The following is a 13433-nucleotide window of genomic DNA, read 5'->3' on the forward strand; positions in this document are numbered from 1 at the left end:
GGGGCCACATCCTTCGCCCCAGCCAGAGCCACCCGCCTTCCCTGCCAGCGCGCCCTGCCGCCGCCTCGGGTCGCCCCGCTGCCTGCCTTCGCGACTCCAGAGCACGCCCACGTCGGCGTAGGCCCCTCCCTTCCGCTGGCGTAGCCCCGCCCCTGATAGTTCAGGCCACGCCCACCAGGACGCAGCTCCGCCCCCTCCGTCGGCGCTGGCCCGCCCTGCCGTCTCAGGCCCCGCCCACCCAGACGCAGCCCAATCCCCGTGCGCGCGGCGCCGCTGAGGGGCGGGCGGTGGCTGGCCGAACGGCCAATGAGCGCGGCCGGAGGGGGCGGGGTCGCGTGGTGTGCTCCCCGCCGCTGAGGCGCGTCGGCTGTTGCGGGAGGAGCGCGGCCTGCGGGGCCGGCGACTCAGTCGCTCCGCCCGGCCGGCCGTGGCCGCCGCCGCTCGGCCGCGCTCAGGTACCGGCCCAGCGTCGGCCCTCGACGCGGCGGCCGGGTGCGCGCCCCCCGCCCGTGCGTGCGCGCCCCGCGGGGCCCTGCGTGCGCGCGCCTGCGCGGGGCCGCGCGTGAACTTGGGCCGGACGGGCCGGCTGCCGGCTGCGCGCAGACCTGGCCGCGCGGCCCGATGCGCTACCACCCGCGTGAGTGCCGAGCGTTTTCGCCGCTGGACCCCGAGAGCGCGGCGGGCGGGTCGCTGAGGGCGCGGGGCACCGGGGGCTGGGACTCCCGCCGCGCGCAAGCCTCCGCGGACCGGCCCGGGACCCCCGCGCCGCGAACCCCACGTGCGCCCCGGGACCCCGCGCCCTCCGCGCACCCCGCGGCTGAGGGGCCGTGCCGGGGCCGCGCTGCCACTTGTTGAGCCGACTTGGGTGTCGCCTGTGCGAGCTGTCGTCGCTCCCGGGGCTCACGTGCTTGTCATTTCGTAGCGGGAGAAGCAGGAAGTTGGACGGGACAGACGGTGCGTTCAGGAGCCTCCAAGGTGGCCCCGGACGACGTGGGAGGCCGGACCCTCCCGCGACCGGTGCGCGGGGACCGCACGCACCGCAGGGCGTAAGTCTCGGACTTGGGCGCAGGGGCGTGTGCGCTGTTTCCGCGCGGAGTCCCGGCGGCTCCGGAGCCTCGAGCCCGTGCCTCTCGCCACGGGAGCCGCCGCTTCCCTTCCGAGCGCCCCGGCTTCAGCCGCGCGGGCACCCGGCCGCCTCCTTCCGCGGGGTGCGATGCCCGCGCAGCCGAGCCCGTGCGCGGGGCGGGCGTGCGGACGGCCTCGGCCTCGCAGAGTCTCGGACGCCGGCCCGGAGCCTGGACCCCGCGTCTTCACACGGGTGGGCGGTCGCCTCGCTCCCGGGGTTGAGCGCGACCCGGAAACCGGCCGTCCCGGGAGGGAAGTGCAGCCTCGCGCGCGGATGGCAGAAGGTGGGGAGACACTTTGTCCCCATTATTTTGAAGTTCTTTTTTTAAAAAAAAGATGTGTTTTTATTGATTCCCGGGAGGAAGGAAGAGGGGGAGAGAGAGAATCATGATGTCAGGCGACCCTGGCATGTGCCCGGGCCGGGAATCGAACCCGCGTCCGCAGGCCGAGGCTCTGCGCACGGAGCCCAGCCAGCCGGGCCGGTTATTTCGAAATTCTTGACCATAACTCTGAACAGTGCCGTTTGCTTAACGTGGGGTGGCGAGTGCCGTTCCAGATGCTCCTCTGGAGTCTCCGCTGAAGGCCCCTGCTCAGGACTCGCCCGGCGGCTGCGCAGGGACCGGCCCCTCCCGCGGCTCCCCTTCGGGTCCAGGGACCTGGACCGTGGCTCCCGAGCTCCGACCCTCTGGTGTAGCTTCTGCCACTCTGAGGGGCACGCGACAGGGTGGGCACGCGTGACGTGGATGGGAGCTGGCGGCGGCTCTGCCCTGTGCGTGGATCCTTGCATTTTTTGACTTACTGGGACTTAGGGCCGGAGAAGGGAGAGCAGGCCTTGTTGGTACTGGAAACCCTAAAGGAGAAAGCCCCTGAGTCAGTCTGCCTTTAGGTGGACGTGGAGGGACCTTGCCTGGGCACGAGGCATTGACCCTCTGCACCGTGTGCCGGGGCGGGCACGGCACATAAGGCGACTTGTGCTTCTACAGGGTCACGCAGTTCTCACAGGTGCACTGCCAACTTTAAAACAAACTGAAAAACAAGACAAGTTTTTATATAAACGCTTCTAGCTTTTTCTGCAGCAGTCTTCCTTAAAATGTATTTTTATTGATTTCAGAGACGAAGGGAGAGAGGGAGAGAGAGAGAGAGAAACATCAATGATGAGAGAGAATCATGCAACGGGCTGCCTCCTGCACACCCCCTACTGGGGATGGAGCCTGCAACCTGGGCATGTGCCCTGACCGGGAATCAAACTGAGTGAGACCTCCTGGTTCATAGGCCGATGCTCAACCCCTGAGCCACGCCTGCCGGGCTGCGGCAATATTTTTTTAAAATATATTTTTATTGATTTCAGAGAGGAAGGGAGAAGAAGAGAGAGAGAGAAACGTTAATGATGAGAGAGTATCATTGATTGGCTGCCTCCTGCATGCCCCACACTGGGGACCGAGCCCGCAACCTGGGACCCTTCAGTCCACAGTTTTTCCACTGAGCCAAACTGGCTAGGGCTGCAGCAATGTTTCTTTTTGTTTTTGTTTTTTAAAATATATTTTGATTTTTTTTACAGAGAGGAAGGGAGAAGGATAGAGAGCTAGAAACATCGATGAGAGAGAAACATCGATCAGCTGCCTCCTGCACACCCCCTACTGGGGATGTGCCCGCAACCAAGGCACATGCCCTTGACCAGAATCGAACCTGGGACCCTTCAGTCCGCAGGCCTGACACTCTATCCACTGAGCCAAACTGGTTAGGGCTGCAGCAATATTTCTGAAAGGAGAGTTGACTTGCACCCTATATAATAAAAGGCTAATATGCACACTGACCACCAGGGGCAGACGCTCAAGGCAGGAGCTGCCCCCTGGTGGTCAGTGCGCCCCCACAGGAGGAGCGCCGCTCAGCCAGCGGCCGGGCTCATGGCTGGTGAGCGGGCTCATGGCTGGGGGCAGTAGCGGGAGCCTCCTGCCTCCGCTGTAGGCAGCTGGTAAGGATGACATCCCCTGAGGGCTCCCGGACTGCGAGAGGGTGCAGGCCGGGCTGAGGGGGAACCCCCCCCCCCCCCCAGTGCACGAATTTCATGCACTGGGCCTCTGGTTCGTTATAAATGGTCATAATTTAAACATGAGCCAGGAACCGGGGCATTTTCACGTGTGTTACTTACTTCGATCCCTTGTAGCCTCGTGCAGGGTGGTTCTTTCCTGTTTTCAGTCAAGGAAACAGGCTCAGAGAGCCCAGCCAGCGAGCGGGCCGCCGGGATCAGAACCTGCCTCTTGTGGCCGGCTGACCGGGGCCCACTCACCTCCCATTTCTCACCGTGAAGTCACGTGCTGCGGGTTTTCTCCTTCCGCCCGGCACAGCGGGAGCGATCCTCTCCGGGTGAAGACGCAGCTTCCTCTCCTTTGTTGACTTGTGGTGCTAACACTTCAGACGTGGTGTCTGCCCGTCACACTGAGCACCCTGCCTCCAACCCTCCTGGTGGCTGTAGTGTCACCGAGACATCGGCTGGCCTGGACGGTGGTTTTTGTCTCTTGTGGTGAAGTCTTTATTTATATAGATTGTTAATTTTTAAAAACCTTTATTGTTGAAAGTATTACATATGTCCCCCTCTCCCCCCTTGACCTCTCCCAGCCCGCCTGCGCCCACCTGGGGGCTGTGTGCGTGGGCTGTGCATGTATGCACGCAGGTTCTTTGATCTCTTCCCATCCACCCACCCACCTTCCCACCTTTCCGCTGAGATCCCACGGTCTGTTCCATGCTTCTATGTCTCTGGATCCATTTTGTTCATTAGTTTATTTTGTTCATTAGATTCCACATATGAGTGAGATCATGGGATACTGGTCTTTCTCTGACTGGCTTATTTCACTCAGCATGATACTCTCCAGGCCCCTCCATGCTGTCTCAAAGGGTACGAGATCCTTCTTTTTCACTGCTGCATAGTATTCCCTGGTGTAGATGTACCCCAGCTTTTTATCCACTCATCTGCTGATGGGCACTGAGGCTGTTTCCAGATCTCAGCTATGGTGAATTGTGCTGCTATGGACATAGGGGTGCATATATCCTTCTGATGGGTGTTTCTGGTTTCTTGGGATATAGTCCTAGGAGTGGGATGACTGGGTCAGATGGGAGTTGCATTTTTAGTTTTTTAAGGAAACTCCATACTGTTCTCCCCATGGCTGCACCAGTCTGCATTCCCACCGGCAGTGCACGAGGGTTCCTTTTTCTCCGCATCCTCGCCAGCACTTGTGGTTTGTTGATTTGTTGATGTGTTGACGGTAGCCATTCTGACAGGTGTGAGGTGGTACCTACCTCATTGTTGTTTTGATTTGCATCTCTCTGATGATCAGTGACTCTGAGCATGTTTTCATGTGTCTCTTGGCCTCTGTGTGTCCTCTTTGGAGGAGTGTCCATTCAGGTCCTTTGCCATGTTTAATTGGTTGTTTGTCTTCCTTCTGTCGAGTTGTCCGAGTTCCTTCTCTGTTTTGGAAATAGATCCTTTATCAGATGCATCCTTGGCAAATACGTTCTCCCGTGCAGTGTGCTCCCTTTTCGTTGTGCTGATGGCGTCTCTTGCTGTGCATACGCTTTTTACTTGGACGTCGTCCCACGTGTGTATTTTCTCCTCGGTGTCCTCTGCCCACTCACGCAAGTGTGCAAACCCTCGGCGCACACCTGGCGTCCAGCCCCCTGAGGGCAGCGTGTGCAGTGTCTGGGTCTGTCGCCAGCGATTAGCTTCGCCTGGGTTTGAACTTGCATGCGTGGAGCCATTTTCTAAGGTGTCAGCGTAACTTCAGGACACCCTGCCCTGGTCAGGCTGCGGGCCCACAGGAGGTGGCTGGTGCCGGCTGTCGTGGTGTGGAGCCTGAGTCTCACCCGACGGGCTGCTCAGAGCCTCCATCTGTGGCCTGCTGCTCCTTAGGGTGGTGAGTGGGTCCCAGGGCTGGTGTGGCAGGGTGGGGGGCCCTGTGCTCCCTGGGGGCGGGGTGGGGGGCGCTGTGCTCCCTGGGGGCAGGGTGGGGGGGCGCTGTGCTCCCTGGGGGCGGCACTGTGCTCCCTGGGGGCGGGGTGGGGGCCCTGTGGAAGGCACTTTCTCCCCAGTCCTGCCCTCTCTGCACTGGCTGGGTCTCCCTGCTGGGTCCCAGCTGCTCCTGCTCAGCGTGGCCACGGCGAGGAGACTGTCCATGGGCTTGGCCCTCTCCATGCCCACGGGGTAGGTCTCGGCACAGCTCCCCCGCCTCTGGCTGTGGCTCGGTCTGGGCGCCCCCTTCCAGGCTGGATGGCTCAGTGCCCATCCCAGCATCTCCTGCATCACCCCCAGCTGGGCCTGGCACAGACTCTGCACCCCGTCCAGCTTCAGTCGGGGAGAGGGGCTTTTGTCCAACTGGATGGAGTGGGGGGAGGGTTTAAAAAAATTAATAAATCTTTATTGTTCAGATTATTACAACTGTTCCTCTTTTTCCCCCCATAGCTCCCCTCCACCCGGTTCCCACCCCACCCTCTGCCCTTACCCTCCCCCCACACTGTCCTCATCCATAGGTGTACGATTTTTGTCCAGTCTCTTCCAGCACCCCCCACACTCCTTTCCCCCCGAGAATTGTCAGTCCACTCCCTTTCTATGCCCCTGATTCTATTATAGTCACCAGTTTATTCTGTTCCTCAGATTTTTAATTCACTTCACTTTTAGATTCACTTGTTGATAGATATGTATTTATTGTTCATAATTTTTATCTTTACCTTTTTCTCCTTCTTCCTCTTCTTAAAGAATACCTTTCAGCATTTCATATAATACTGGTTTGGTGGTGATGAACTCCTTTAGCTTTTTCTTGTCTGTGAAGCTCTTTATCTGACTTTCAATTCTGAATGATAGCTTTGCTGGGTAGAGTAATCTTGGTTGTAGGTTCTTGCTATCCATCACTTTGGATATTTCTTGCCACTCCCGTCTGGCCTTCATAGTTTCTGTTGAGAAATCAGCTGACAGTCGTATGGGTATTCCCTTGTAGGTAGCTAACTGTTTTTCTCTTGCTGCTTGTAAGATTCTCTCTTTGTTTTTTGCTCTTGGCATTTTAATTATGATGTGTCTTGGTGTGGTCCTCTTTGGATTCCTCTTGTTTGGGCTTCTGTGCGCTTCCTGGACTTATAAGTCTATTTCTTTCACCAGGTGGGGGAAATTTTCTGTCACTATTTCTTCAAATAGGTTTTCAGTATCTTGCTCTCTCTCTTCTTCTGGCACCCCCATAATTCGGATGTTGGTTCGCTTGAGGTTGTCCCAGAGGCTCCTTACACTATCTTCAAGTTTTTGGATTCTTTTTTCTTTTTTCTTTTCCAGCTGAGTGTTTTTTGCTTCTTTGTATTTCAAATCTTTGACTTGATTCTTGTGGTCCTCTAGTCTGCTGTTGGGTCTCTGTATAATATTTTTATTTCAGTCATTGTATGCTTAATTTCTAGTTGGTCCTTTTTCATATCCTCGAGGGTCTTGCTAAATTTATCGGCCTTTTCTAGAAAATTCTTGAGTAACCTGATAACCGTGGTTTTGAACTCTATATCCAGTCTATTGTTTTCCTCCATTTCTTTCATTTGTGACCTGTTTCTTTGTCTCCGCATTTTGGCTGCTTCCCTGAGTTGGTAGAGTGGCCCTGTGTGCTAGGTGTCCTATAGGGCCCAGTGGCTCAGCCTCCCCAGTTACCTGAGGTGGACACTCTTGGTGGAGCCCTTTGTGGGCTGTGTGCACAGCCTGGTTGTAGTTAAGCCTTGATTGTTGTTGGTCTCACTGGGAGGAATTCACCTCCAGGCCAATTGGCTGTGAGGATCAGCTGTGTCTACGCTGGGAGAACTTCTGTGCTGGAGACACCCTTATGAGACAGGACTTGCATAAGCCTCTGTGCTCAGCTTGGATGGGGCGGAGTCTCAGGGCGGAGCAGACAGCATTGGTTTCCCGTCAGCCCTACCCTAATTGGCCCCTGTGTCTCAGTGTCCCGTGGTAATCGTGGTAATCGCTGCAAGCACATCTGAGAGAAAGCCGCCCTCGAGTTCCGCCCGCTGCCAGACAGTCCAGTTTCTCCCCGTATGAGTCTGGGTCCCCAGAGTCTCGCCCGGAACTGGAGTTCAATGCAGTTGGGAGCTTTTGTCTCCCTCCCGCTTGAGAAAGTCAGCTGTGCACTCAGTTGCCCAGTTGCCCTCCCTCTCTGCGCACACATCTCTGTACCTCTGCCTCCTGCAGCTCCTCTGAGTCTCAGTGTGCTTTCCTCTTTCCTTCTAGTTGTAGAATTTCCACTCAGCCAGCCTTCCTGTGGTTCTGGATGATGTCCATTTTGTCTTTTAGTTGTAGTTTTGAAATTGTTGTGCGAGGCAGCAGTTTAGGTGTTTACCTATGCTGCCATCTTGGTTTCTCCTCGGGGGAGGGGTGTTTAACTCCTTTGGGCCTTCGTCAGCAGTGAGGTGGGCGCTGGGCCGTCCGTGGTCAGTGGTGAGGTGGGCACTGGGCCGTCCGTGGTGAGTGGTGAGGTGGGCATCGGGCCGTCCGTGGTCAGTGGTGAGGTGGGCATCGGGCCGTCCGTGGTGAGTGGTGAGGTGGGCACTGGGCCGTCCGTGGTCAGTGGTGAGGTGGGCACTGGGCCGTCCGTGGTCAGTGGTGAGGTGGGCACTGGGCCGTCCGTGGTCAGTGGTGAGGTGGGCATCGGGCCGTCCGTGGTGAGTGGTGAGGTGGGCCCTGGGCCGTCCGTGGTCAGTGGTGAGGTGGGCACTGGGCCGTCCGTGGTGAGTGGTGAGGTGGGCACTGGGCCGTCCGTGGTGAGTGGTGAGGTGGGCGCTGGGCCGTCCGTGGTGAGTGGTGAGGTGGGCGCTGGGCCGTCCGTGGTGAGTGGTGAGGTGGGCGCTGGGCCGTCCGTGGTCAGTGGTGAGGTGGGCGCTGGGCCGTCCGTGGTCAGTGGTGAGGTGGGCATCGGGCCGTCCGTGGTCAGTGGTGAGGTGGGCGCTGGGCCGTCCGTGGTGAGTGGTGAGGTGGGCGCTGGGCCGTCCGTGGTCAGTGGTGAGGTGGGCACTGGGCCGTCCGTGGTCAGTGGTGAGGTGGGTGCTGGGCCGTCCGTGGACAGTGGTGAGGTGGGCCCTGGGCCGTCCGTGGTGAGTGGTGAGGTGGGCGCTGGGCCGTCCGTGGTCAGTGGTGAGGTGGGCGCTGGGCCGTCCGTGGTCAGTGGTGAGGTGGGCGCTGGGCCGTCCGTGGTCAGTGGTGAGGTGGGCACTGGGCCATCCGTGGTGAGTGGTGAGGTGGGCACTGGGCCGTCCGTGGTGAGTGGTGAGGTGGGCACTGGGCCGTCCGTGGTGAGTGGTGAGGTGGGCATCGGGCCGTCCGTGGTCAGTGGTGAGGTGGGCGCTGGGCCGTCCGTGGTCAGTAGTGAGGTGGGCATCGGGCCGTCCGTGGGTAGTTTGCGGGCATGTTGTTTGGGTCCCTCCCCTGGTGGCTGGGACCCGGCTTCCAGCACCTTCTAGCTTTCACGGACGCCGACTCTCTTCTGACAGGCAGACACGAGGCTGTGAAGAGCCGTTGGAGATGGATCGCTCACCTGTGACCTGGAAGTGCAGCCGGGAGGGTTAGCGCAGACCCGCGGTGCCCGCCTGCCGAGCCCGATGCTCTGGGACCCCAGGGCCCGTCGGTGCGGACGGAGGATCCGGCGGACCCGACCATGGTCACGCTCATCACCGAGAAGCTGCAGAACCAGAGCCTGGACGACCTCGCGCACCAGAGCTACGATGCCGGCCCGGTGAGCCGGAGGGCGCTGCCGAGCGGGCGGTGGGGAGCAGCGTGCCGGGCACCCCGTCCCAGAGCCTCGTGGTGGTGGGTTCTCAGCATCGTCCCCCACCTTGTCCTAACTCATCCCAGGATGTTTTGTTTTGTTTGTTTTTATTGATTCAGAGAGGAAGGGAGGGGGGAGAGGAACATCAGTGATGAGAGAGCCACGGATCGGCTGCCTCCTGCACACCCCCCACTGGGGACCGGGCCTGCGCCCTGACTGGGCGTCAAACCGTGACCTCCTGGTTCATAGGTTGATGCTCAACCACAGAGCCACGCTGGCCGGGCGGTATGTTTCTATTTTTTGTGTTTTTTAAGAGACCGGAAGGGAAAGAGAGAATGAGAGGGACATTGCTCGGTAGCCTCCTGGCAGCACCCCGACTGGGAATTGAACCCACGACCTGCTGGTCCAACTCACCGAGCCACTGGCCAGGGCAAAACCCAACTTCTAGTGAGAGTCTGACCCACACAGGCCGTGAGCAGGCCCGCGGCACACACCGTGGCCAGCCCGACGGATGGCGTGCGGCCGCCCTCCCGAGAGCCTCGTTGGGGTCTGTCGCCGGTGTTCGCTCCACCTGGCTCTGCACTTGGCGGGCGTGGAGCCATTTTCCCGGGCGTGTCAGCGTGAGCGTCAGGACTCCCTGCCCCGGTCAGGGTGTGGTCAGGTGGCTGTGTGCCCAGCCCCTGTGGGGGGTGGGAGCCTGGCTCGGGGGCTGGGTCTGCGTGGGCGCTGTGCTAGCTCGGGGGCCAGGTGGGTGCTGGGAATATCGGGGCGCTCTGTAAAACGTGACCGTGCTGTGCACCGGGAGCTGACAGAGGAATACTGACTGTAAGCTGTCGTGGAAAGTACGGCCTTTCAAAGGGGGAGGAGTTCTCAGTCAGGCCGTCTCGCTAGCTGCCGGAAGGGCCGTGGGAAGTAGAATGCTCTGCGGCCAGGAAGGAGCCGTACTGGCGCGTCCTGACGGCCTCTCCCCGTCACTCTCAGTGTTCGGCCGAGAAGCGGAACAGCAGAAGTGGCCGCGTGTTCCCTTTTGAGACCAGCGGTAAGTGTGTGAAGCCGGGCAGGTGTGCGGGCTGTAGGCTGCCGCCGCCGCATGTCTCACCTCGCGGGGTGGGGGCGGCCACAGACCTGCCTCGCCCCCTGCGCCACCGGAGGAAGGAAGGACGGGACAGTGGTGCACGCTTGTTTGGCGTGTGCTGGACCAGCAGAGAGAGAGAGAGTGTGTGTGTGTGTGTGTGTGTGTGTGTGTGTGTCTGTGAGTGTGTGTGTGTGTCTGTGTGTGTGTGTCTGTGTGTGTGTGTCTGTGTGTGTGTGTCTGTGAGTGTGTGTGTGTCTGTGTGTGTGTGTGTCTGTGTGTGTGTGTGTCTGAGTGTGTGTGTGTGTCTGTGTGTGTGTGTGTGTGTGTGTCTGTGTGTGTGTGTGTCTGAGTGTGTGTGTGTGTGTCTGTGTGTGTGTGTGTCTGTGTGTGTGTGTATCTGTGTGTGTGTATGTGTGTCTGTGTGTGTGTGTGGGTGGGGGGGGGGAACAGCCATGCCCTGGCGTGCGTGGGTCTGCCCTCCACCCTCCAGGGCACAACCCCACATATGTGCCCTGTGGTCTGAATGGGTCAAGTGGCCTCACCACCCAAGTGTGAGTGTGTGCGTGTGCGAGAGTGAGCACAAGTATGCACGTGGGTGTGAATGAGTATGAGTGTGCATGTGAGTGTGAGCACTGAGTGTGCACGTGAGAGTGAATGAGTGTGCATGTGAGTGTGAGCACTGGGTGTGTGTGTTGGGAGCTTGCTGGCCCGTGTGCATTCCTGGTGAGCCTTGGCTGGGGTCAGCGGTCACAGTGGAGTTAGTTGTGTGACTTCAGGTGGGACACACCCAGGTGAGTCCCGTCCCCTCTGGTCCCTGCGGCCGAGGGGGCTCCGTGCGGGCGTCCTGCACTGCCCGCTGAGGAGGAAGCAGACGCGGAGGCGGGACGGGAGGAGGAGGGGCCCCCCACACTGCTGGTCCAGCACCCGTGGGGGCCGTTCTCGCTCCCAGGCCCTCGGGCTCTGGCAGGCCCAGGCATCCGCTCCTCTGTCCCCTGTGCCCTCGGAGGGCGAGGGTGGCGCCAGGGTGGACATGCCAGGGAGGGCAGGCGGGGCGGCACTGACCACCCGCCGTGGGCTCCACCCGCTGTGCAGCCCCCGCGCCCATGAGGCCCGGCTTCGGGGCAGCTGGCAGGTGCCTCCTGCTCACCCGTCTCTCCTTCTTCTTCCTCAGGAGACAGGCGCCCCTGGAAGGCCCTGAGTGGAGGGTGGCCCCTCAGGAGCCCGGCGGCCACAGGCCCTTCCCTCCCCTTCCCGCCGGGCCTGGGCGCGGTCAGCGCCGTGGACCTCAGGGAGAGCTCGGGGCCGCCCCTGGCCCCGCCCAGCAAGCGACACTGCCGCTCCCTGTCGGAGCCGGACGAGCTGGCCCGCTGCCGGTCCCCCTGGCGCCCCGGGGGCTCCAAGGTCTGGACTGCCGTCTCCAAGCGGCGCTGCCACAGCGGCGGGAGCGCCAGCCTGCCGGGCAGCGCCTTGCCTGCGGCCGGCCCCAGCTCCCCGCCCGCGCCCCGGCCGGCCTCCGCCAGTGGCGGCCGGGAGGACGTCGGGCGCGGCTCCGGCTCCGGCTCCGGCCCGCCCTGGGGTCCTCCGGGGCCCGCCCTGTCCTCCCGGCGCCGCCTGTCCCTGTCGCAGGAGCACCTGCTGCACGCAGACGCCCCGTCGTCCGCGCCGGCGCTGGGCTGGCGGCTGGGCCTGCTCCGGAGCCGCTCGCAGCCCTGCGTGCTCGTCGGGCGGAAGAGCCGCCTGAAGCGCCCGCGGGAGGAGGACCCTCGGTGGCCGCGCCCGTCCCTGGACTTCCTGAAGATGACACGGGTGAGGCTCCCCGGTGCCCGGCGGCCACCCTGCTGCCTCCTCCTCCCACAGTGCCGGGAGTTTGTCTGGCCCGCGGCCGCGAGGGGGAGGCACTGCCTGGGTGCGCTGTGTCCTTGGCGGGTTGGGGCCGGGCCGGCGGCAGGCCACACCCACACCACCTGCCCACCCTCCGGGAGCGGGCCGGGCTGCCCTGGGGGGTGTGAGGATCTGGGGGTGCGGAGTGTCCCAGGGTGTCGGAGGCCACACGGCTCCACTCGGACCCGCCTCTCCTCGGGGCTCAGATGCGGGGCCTCCCCGAGGGCTGTGGTGCCTGCAGAGCAGGGCTGTGCTGGGAGGAGCCGGCCCCCGGCTGCGGGTTCAGGTGGCTCGCAGGAGCGCTTCGCTCAGGCGCTGCCCGAGGGGTGGTCTGAGGCGCCGGGGACCAAGGACGCCGTGTGACTCGGGGACTTGCGTCGGGGCCGACGGGGTGCCCGTGGGTCCTCCCAGCAGCGCCTTACACACGTCTTTCCTGTCGCAGACGTTGAAGAACTCAAAAAGCCTCGGCTCCCTCGACTGCGAGGGTGAGGAGGAGGATGAGGCCAGAGCGAAGACGGCCGTGTCCTCCCCACGGGCCCCACACGGCCTCCCGGGCCTCGTCACCCCAGCCTCCAGCCCCCTGGGCGCCTGCCCCAGCCTGTGGGCCTCCCAGGAGGCGGGGAGCGGCGGGGACCCGGGGGACTGGGACAGTGCCGGCGAGGAGGGCGTGTCCCCGCTGGGCCCCGGCGAGCTGGACCTGGAGCAGATCGAGAACAACTGACCGCGGCGGGAGGTCTGGGGAGCAGGAGCCGGTCCGCTTAGTCTGAATGTTGAGGGTCATTTTGATCAGTCTTTCCTACAGGAGTATTTTGCATTATTCTGGCTTTTACAGTTCTGGAGAAAGGTCTCTATTTTGAAATGCGTTTTCAGAGGGCATTCAGTACCCGGGTTCTGGGTACACACCCAGGGCAGGCTGGTTCCTCGGTAAACGCCTGCGGTGAAGGGCGCTGTGCGTCCTGCAGCTACGAAGCCTGGGGCGCCAGAGGTCCGGGCTTCGTCCCGCGCTTCGTCCCGCGCTGCTCAGGGCAGGACCCACGCTCTGCGGCCCGACTCCTGGCCCGGCGTGGGGCGCGGTTCTGGCGCGCCTGGTCTGTGACTTCAATAAAAGACGTTTGCTTTGCACCGTGCCCTCCACTTGATCTTTTAGAAAATACTTTTATTGATTTCAGAGAGGAAGGGAGAGGGTGAGAGAGACATCAGTGATGAGAGAATCACGGATCAGCCACCTCCTGCATGTCCCGCACTGGGGATGGAGCCTGCAACCCGGGCCTGTGCCCTGACCGGGAATTGAGCTGTGAGCTCCTGGTTCATAGGCTGGTGCTCAGCCTCTGAGTCACACCAGCTGGGCCGCTTGTTGGTGTTCACGGTCAGGTGCATGTGGCCTGGGCAGCCACAGTCCGTGGGTCCTGGCCCAGTGGGCGCCCCCCCCCCCGCCCCCGTTCATTCCTAAGTCTTAGGGTTTCTACTAAGGGTGTTGACCTGGGAACTTTGGGTGAAAGGGAGGCGTTTTGAGAAATGTTCTTTTTCCCCCAAGAAAGGTGGAGTAGGTCACTCACGGCAGGGAGTTCTCACTGGTTAGG

The 13433-nt window shown here is 61.4% G+C and overlaps 1 protein-coding gene across 8 annotated transcripts; it reads left to right on the forward strand.

Moving 5' to 3' along the window:
- The first annotated feature begins 357 nt into the window (after nt 1-357).
- FAM53A (family with sequence similarity 53 member A) lies at nt 358-12980 on the forward strand. 8 transcript variants are annotated; one of them, XM_054708699.1, is made up of 6 exons: nt 358-455; nt 923-1046; nt 8623-8864; nt 9789-9936; nt 11144-11778; nt 12296-12980. In XM_054708699.1, exons 3-6 carry the CDS (start codon nt 8787-8789, stop codon nt 12572-12574), a joined length of 1140 nt encoding a protein of 379 aa, XP_054564674.1. In that variant the 5' UTR covers nt 358-455; nt 923-1046; nt 8623-8786; the 3' UTR covers nt 12575-12980. The 8 variants fall into 8 exon arrangements, with proteins under 8 accessions (XP_054564674.1, XP_054564689.1, XP_054564668.1 ...); XM_054708693.1 differs by lacking the exon at nt 358-455 and adding an exon at nt 467-637; XM_054708704.1 differs by lacking the exon at nt 358-455 and adding an exon at nt 467-637 and having other exon boundaries at nt 8627-8864.
- Nucleotides 12981-13433: the final 453 nt, after the last annotated feature.

Source organism: Eptesicus fuscus, chromosome 2 (genome assembly GCF_027574615.1).
Source record: "Eptesicus fuscus isolate TK198812 chromosome 2, DD_ASM_mEF_20220401, whole genome shotgun sequence".
NCBI classification, from domain to species: domain Eukaryota; kingdom Metazoa; phylum Chordata; class Mammalia; order Chiroptera; family Vespertilionidae; genus Eptesicus; species Eptesicus fuscus.

Bases quoted from the DNA above. Each gene is read 5' to 3' on its own strand.
- FAM53A (XM_054708699.1), top strand. From the start codon at position 8,787: ATGGTCACGCTCATCACCGAGAAGCTGCAGAACCAGAGCCTGGACGAC. The intron at 8,865-9,788 runs GTGAGCCGGAGG...CCGTCTCGCTAG, and splicing joins AGAGCTACGATGCCGGCCCG to CTGCCGGAAGGGCCGTGGGA. The intron at 9,937-11,143 runs GTAAGTGTGTGA...CTTCTTCCTCAG, and splicing joins GTTCCCTTTTGAGACCAGCG to GAGACAGGCGCCCCTGGAAG.